The sequence below is a fragment of the Oncorhynchus mykiss genome, chromosome 23 (assembly GCF_057628025.1).
Source record: "Oncorhynchus mykiss isolate SJ-2025 chromosome 23, ASM5762802v1, whole genome shotgun sequence".
Taxonomy (NCBI): Eukaryota; Metazoa; Chordata; class Actinopteri; order Salmoniformes; family Salmonidae; genus Oncorhynchus; species Oncorhynchus mykiss.
In genome coordinates this window covers 59,115,103-59,122,500 of record NC_143044.1, presented here as the reverse complement: position 1 = coordinate 59,122,500, position 7,398 = coordinate 59,115,103, and the positions used below count along the sequence as shown (strand labels likewise).

At 37.6% G+C, this 7,398-nt stretch overlaps 1 protein-coding gene across 10 annotated transcripts in view; it reads left to right on the top strand.

The window, feature by feature from the left end:
* Window positions 1-5,957, top strand: part of ptprea (protein tyrosine phosphatase receptor type Ea) — a 140,454-nt gene extending 134,497 nt beyond the window's left edge. For all 10 annotated transcript variants that reach the window (XM_090218015.1, XM_090218017.1, XM_090218014.1 and 7 more), the window contains 5 exons: window positions 1,831-1,965; window positions 2,839-2,964; window positions 3,912-4,063; window positions 5,053-5,188; window positions 5,497-5,957. In XM_090218015.1, coding sequence (XP_090074141.1) covers window positions 1,831-1,965; window positions 2,839-2,964; window positions 3,912-4,063; window positions 5,053-5,188; window positions 5,497-5,571 — 624 coding nt within the window. In that variant the 3' untranslated portion in view covers window positions 5,572-5,957. The remainder of the gene's footprint in view (window positions 1-1,830; window positions 1,966-2,838; window positions 2,965-3,911; window positions 4,064-5,052; window positions 5,189-5,496) is intronic.
* The last annotated feature ends 1,441 nt before the right edge of the window (window positions 5,958-7,398 follow it).

Below are 7,398 nucleotides of genomic sequence, written 5' to 3'. Positions count from 1 at the left end.
AGTAGACGTTACAATACTCACTACTACATCAATGAGTAAACATTACAATACTCACTACTACATCAATGAGTAAACATTATCACTACTACATCAATGAGTAGACGTTACAATACTCACTACTACATCAATGAGTAGACATTACACTACTCACTACTACATCAATGAGTAAACATTATCACTACTACATCAATGAGTAAACATTACAATACTCACTACTACATCAATGAGTAAACATTATCACTACTACATCAATGAGTAGACGTTACAATACTCACTACTACATCAATGAGTAAACATTACAATACTCATTACTACATCAATGAGTAAACATTATCACTACTACATCAATGAGTAAACATTATCACTACTACATCAATGAGTAGACATTACAATACTCACTACTACATCAATGAGTAAACATTACAATACTCACTACTACATCAATGAGTAAACATTACAATACTCACTACTACATCAATGAGTAAACATTATCACTACTACATCAATGAGTAAACATTACAATACTCACTACTACATCAATGAGTAAACATTATCACTACTACATCAATGAGTAAACATTACAATACTCACTACTACATCAATGAGTAGACATTACACTACTGTGTACTGTGGTGGACAGGGAGTTGTACCTGTCTGACATGGTGGTAATGCCTGTACTGTGTACTGTGGTGTACAGGGAGTTGTACCTGTCTGACATGGTGGTAATGCCTGTACTCTGTACTGTGGTGGACAGGGAGTTGTACCTGTCTGACATGGTGGTAATGCCTGTACTGTGGTGGACAGGGAGTGGTACCTGTCTGACATGGTGGTAATGCCTGTACTCTGTACTGTGGTGGACAGGGAGTTGTACCTGTCTGACATGGTGGTAATGCCTGTACTGTGGTGGACAGGAAGTTGTACCTGTCTGACATGGTGGTAATGCCTGTACTGTGTACTGTGGTGGACAGGGAGTTGTACCTGTCTGACATGGTGGTAATGCCTGTACTGTGTACTGTGGTGGACAGGAAGTTGTACCTGTCTGACATGGTGGTAATGCCTGTACTGTGTACTGTGGTGGACAGGAAGTTGTACCTGTCTGACATGGTGGTAATGCCTGTACTGTGTACTGTGGTGGACAGGGAGTTGTACCTGTCTGACATGGTGGTAATGCCTGCACTGTGTACTGTGGTGTACAGGGAGTTGTACCTGTCTGACATGGTGGTAATGCCTGTACTGTGTACTGTGGTGGACAGGGAGTTGTACCTGTCTGACATGGTGGTAATGCCTGTACTGTGTACTGTGGTGGACAGGGAGTTGTACCTGTCTGACATGGTGGTAATGCCTGTACTGTGTACTGTGGTGTACAGGGAGTTGTACCTGTCTGACATGGTGGTAATGCCTGTACTGTGTACTGTGGTGGACAGGGAGTTGTACCTGTCTGACATGGTGGTAATGCCTGTACTGTGTACTGTGGTGTACAGGGAGTTGTACCTGTCTGACATGGTGGTAATGCCTGTACTGTGTACTGTGGTGGACAGGAAGTTGTACCTGTCTGACATGGTGGTAATGCCTGTACTGTGTACTGTGGTGGACAGGGAGTTGTACCTGTCTGACATGGTGGTGATGCCTGTACTGTGTACTGTGGTGTACAGGAAGTTGTACCTGTCTGACATGGTGGTAATGCCTGTACTGTGTACTGTGGTGGACAGGGAGTTGTACCTGTCTGACATGGTGGTAATGCCTGTACTGTGTACTGTGGTGGACAGGAAGTTGTACCTGTCTGACATGGTGGTAATGCCTGTACTGTGTACTGTTGTGGGGTGTCCTCAGGGCTACAGGCAGAAGGACTACTTCATAGCGACCCAGGGTCCGTTATCTCACACGGTAGAGGACTACTGGAGGATGGCGTGGGAGTGGAAGTGTCACTCCGTCGTCATGCTGACGGAACTACAGGAGAGGGAGCAGGTAGGAGGGATCCAAGAAATAGCATTTAAACAATTCATATTATATGATATATCTCTATGCTATTCACTTACTGAACTACTGCATCTTAGTTGTCTACCGCTAGCAAGGATCCAAAACTAGGACCTCTTTGTGTTGAGCTATTGTAATATTGTAGTAGAGTACTGTTCTTAACATGATTTGAGTTATTGTAATATTGTAGTAGAGTACTGTTCTTAACATGATTTGAGTTATTGTAATATTGTAGTAGGCTACTGTTCTAACATGATTTGAGTTGTTGTAATATTGTAGTAGGCTACTGTTCTAACATGATTTGAGTTATTGTAATATTGTAGTAGAGTATGGTTCTAACATGATTTGAGTTATTGTAATATTGTAGTAGGCTACTGTTCTAACATGATTTGAGTTGTTGTAATATTGTAGTAGGCTACTGTTCTAACATGATTTGAGTTATTGTAATATTGTAGTAGAGTATGGTTCTAACATGATTTGAGTTATTGTAATATTGTAGTAGGCTACTGTTCTAACATGATTTGAGTTGTTGTAATATTGTAGTAGGCTACTGTTCTAACATGATTTGAGTTATTGTAATATTGTAGTAGGCTACTGTTCTAACATGATTTGAGTTATTGTAATATTGTAGTAGGCTACTGTTCTAACATGATTTGAGTTATTGTAATATTGTAGTAGGCTACTGTTCTAACATGATTTGAGTTATTGTAATATTGTAGTAGAGTACTGTTCTTAACATGATTTGAGTTATTGTAATATTGTAGTAGGCTACTGTTCGTGAACATGTCTTCTATTATTTGATGGTAATATAATCACTGTGTTATCCAGTACTCAGTCTTAATCTCCTGACTGTGTCTCCTGCAGGACAAGTGTTTCCAGTACTGGCCCACAGAGGACTCAGTGACCTATGGAGACTACACTGTAGAGATGAAGGGATCCACTGTGTGTGACAGCTTCAGTGTACGGGATCTGGTACTCACCTACGGCCCAGTAAGTTTACATGGAAATACCCTGAGGTAGTGAGGGACCTAAAAGCAATAGTTTATTGAGACATTAACCGTAACCTTCTTCTTACCTCTAGAGGAGTCCATGATTAATCACAGGAATAAAGTGTTTGTCGTGTTAGCATATTGCTAATCTTGTAACCCTCAACCCAAATTAGATGTTAACAGTCATCACAAGAATGTAGCGTATTGCAAAAATCTGCATCCTAAATTATCTTTCCAAAACTTAGCAAGTGGCAAAAATTTGTTCCCAATGCTGAATTATCCATCCAAGCCTAGCATGTTGCTAAAATTAGCTCCCAATGCTGAATTATCCATCCAAGCCTAGCATGTTGCTAAAATTAGCACCCAATACTAAATGATCTGTCCAAACCTAGCATGTTGCTAAAATTAGCTCCCAATACTAAATGATCTGTCCAAACCTAGCATGTTGCTAAAATTTGCTCCCAATACTAAATGATCTGTCCAAGCCTAGCATGTTGCTATAATTAGCTCCCAATGCTGAATTATCCATCCAAGCCTAGCATTTTGCTATAATTAGCTCCCAATGCTGAATTATCCATCCAAGCCTAGCATTTTGCTATAATTAGCTCCCAATGCTGAATTATCCATCCAAGCCTAGCATGTTGCTAAAATTAGCTCCCAATACTAAATGATCTGTCCAAACCTAGCATGTTGCTAAAATTAGCTCCCAATGCTAAATGATCTGTCCACACATAGCATGTTGCTAAAATTAGCTCCCAATGCTAAATGATCTGTCCACACCTAGCATGTTGCTAAAATTAGCTCCCAATGCTAAATTATCTGTCCAAACCTAGCATGTTGCTAAAATTAGCTCCCAATGCTAAATGATCTGTCCACGCCTAGCATGTTGCTACAATTGGCATCCTGACAGCTACATTATCTTTCCGAACCTGGGTTTCCATGTTTCAGGATAAGCAGACACGTCTGGTCCGCCACTTCCATTTTCACGGCTGGCCAGAGATCGGGATCCCAGCCGAAGGGAAAGGAATGATCGACATCATCGCCTCGGTGCAGAGACAGCAACAGCAGTCAGGAAACCATCCCATCATCGTACACTGCAGGTAGCTAAGACTCTTATCACCATGTGGTGGAATATGTTACTTTGGTAACACCTTTTACACTTCACTGTTACCTAAGTAACACTCTTATACCACTTTAAATATACTTCGTAACAATTCTTTATTACATATTTACTGTTACTATGGTAACACTTTATTTTCACACATTTACTGTTACTATGATAACACTTTATTACACATTTACTGTTACTATGGTAACACTTTATTACACATTTACTGTTACTATGGTAACACTTTATTTTCACACATTTACTGTTACTATGGTAACACTTTATTTTCACACATTTACTGTTACTATGGTAACAGTGTATTACACATTTACTGTTACTTTGGTAACACTTTATTACACATTTACTGTTACTTTGGTAACACTTTATTTTCACACATTTACTGTTACTATGGTAACACTTTATTACACATTTACTGTTACTTTGGTAACACTTTATTACACATTTACTGTTACTATGGTAACACTTTATTTTCACACATTTACTGTTACTATGGTAACACTTTATTACACATTTACTGTTACTTTGGTAACACTTTATTACACATTTACTGTTACTATGGTAACACTTTATTTTCACACATTTACTGTTACTATGGTAACACTTTATTACACATTTACTGTTACTATGGTAACACTTTATTTTCACACATTTACTGTTACTATGGTAACACTGTATTACACATTTCCTGTTACTTTGGTAACACTTTATTACACATTTACTGTTACTATGGTAACACTTTATTACACATTTACTGTTACTATGGTAACACTGTATTACACATTTACTGTTACTATGGTAACACTGTATTACACATTTACTGTTACTATGGTAACACTTTTTTACTTGTATAGTTTGTTGAGCATTCTTTAGGCAAGACTGTTACTGTTACTATAGCAACCCATTACAACAGTCACAAAACCCCAAAAGTCACTGTTTTTCCTTGAATGTTTTGTTGTGTAGTGCTGGTGCAGGGCGAACAGGTACGTTCATTGCACTGAGCAATATCCTGGAGCGGGTCAAGGCTGAGGGCCTACTGGACGTCTTCCAGACTGTGAAGAGTTTACGGATGCAGAGGCCACACATGGTCCAGACCGTGGTGAGGACTTTTGACACAAATCACCATTTGTAAACCTATTTTAATTTCCAAAGAATCCAATATTTGAACATAGTTTGGCACACATTATAATTGACCAAGTATCTATCGGGTCCCCAATGCCATTCATAGATAATATAATAATTTATTGTCCATTAAGTTTAACACAGAATGGACATTTTGTCTTTGGTGCTCTGGCTTTACAGTAAAACGATCAGAAAACATTGACACAGTGAACATTTAATTTACATGTTAGTTCACCGGAGTCGTATCTAGAATTCTCCCTGATGGTTCTCAAATTCTTTCCCCAGGAACAATACGACTTCTGCTACCGGGTGGTACAAGACTTTGTGGACATTTTCTCAGACTATGCCAATTTTAAATGATGAAATATTTGCCTTACAAATTTTTTTGTTTGTTTTGTTCAAAAGTTGTTGTTTCTTTCTTCAAATACCAGTTGGTCAGGCTTTGTGTTCTGTCCTTAGAAGGATTGACAGGTTTTTCTATTTCGCTATGCACTTGTCCTTACTGTAACTAAAAACTCCATCCCTCGCTGTAATATACTGTGCGTCAACGGACGACAATTTGTAAATGCCAAAATTGTAAGATTAATAATGTATATTTCACATCATGTATAATAATTATTTTGTAATGAAATTCAAGTGTTTTTTTTTTTTGTGTGTTTAAAAAAAAAAAAAAACTTGAGTCTCTTTATTCACATGTTTTAGTTGTTGTATGATACTGTACTTTTGTTAAACATCTTGTTTATTCAGACTGAGTGTTTATTTTGGCTTTTGACCGTCCTTGTTTCCTTTTGAAAGAGGCGCTATTGTAAATGTTGTACGTATCGATAGCAGACCTTCCATTTAAATGCATTCCAACAACGTTACGTGAATATTAATTAGTAAGATATTCTGACATGTATTGACGCCTTCTATCTGTGACTAGAGGTGATGTCTCATCTATCTTTTATTTAATTGGAAATAACCCTTTTATTTCAAACTAAATATATATATTAAGGTCTTTACAATGCAAGTATTTTCAGGCACAATATCAAGAACACACAACAACAACAAAAAATATGCAAAGTATTGAATATCAAGTTACGCCATTATTAGTTTTGTTATTGTCAAGGATAATAGTTTAAAACAACATATTAAGGAATTGTAAGAATTAGTTTCCATTAACCTGATGGAAGTAGTAGCCTACTTCAGTACAGAAAATCAACATGCAACTACACATATAATAACAAGGTACCAGTAGTAGTACTAATCAGTAGTACTAATCAGTAGTACTAATCAGATCAGTAGTACTAATCAGTAGTACTAATCAGTAGTACTAATCAGTAGTACTAATCAGATCAGTAGTACTAATCAGTAGTACTAATCAAAATCAAACCAGTAGTACTAATCAGTAGTACTAATACGACCATGCTGCAGTTTGTTTTAGCCACGGCACATATTCTGAAGCACATGTACATCACCCAGAATACCACCAAGGAACATCACAGATACATCAGTAGTACTAATCAGTAGTACTAATCAAACCAGTAGGACTAATCAGTAGTACTAATCAGTAGTACTAATACGACCATACTGCAGTTTGTTTTAGCCACGGCACATATTGTGAAGCACATGTACATCACCCAGAATACCACCAAGGAACAGCACAGATACATTCTGTCAAATATGTTCAATCTGAAACGTTACAGTCATTTATTTGTATATTTACGCGTATTGCTTTAATAGCAGATTGGATACATTATGTTTTGTTAAATGTGCGCAGTCCTGAACTGTCCATATCGTTTAGAAGTGCCGTGTATTATTCGACCTAGATAGGAAGTATAGGAAGGTGTCTCCTGATGCAGTTGCCAAAAATGACTATAGGAATCAAAAACACAAGCCGTTCTGATCTGACGCAACACTCCGTGTGACCTGTAAAATTAAAAGAATTTAACTTAAAGGGCATCGAAATGAACTCGACACAATATATATACTTTTTTTTTTTTTTTTTAAAGCACAAAAGATGGGCGTATTTCATTTAAAATAACGATCCTCAATCTGTTAATAATATATCCATGTAAATGCCATACTTTAGTATTTAGACCTCAGTGCCGTTATAGTACACCGGCTACCACCAATCTCATGAAACACACATATCCTCATTATGGCCTTACACCATTTGCATTGTTGTGAACGATTAGGTCAGGGGTC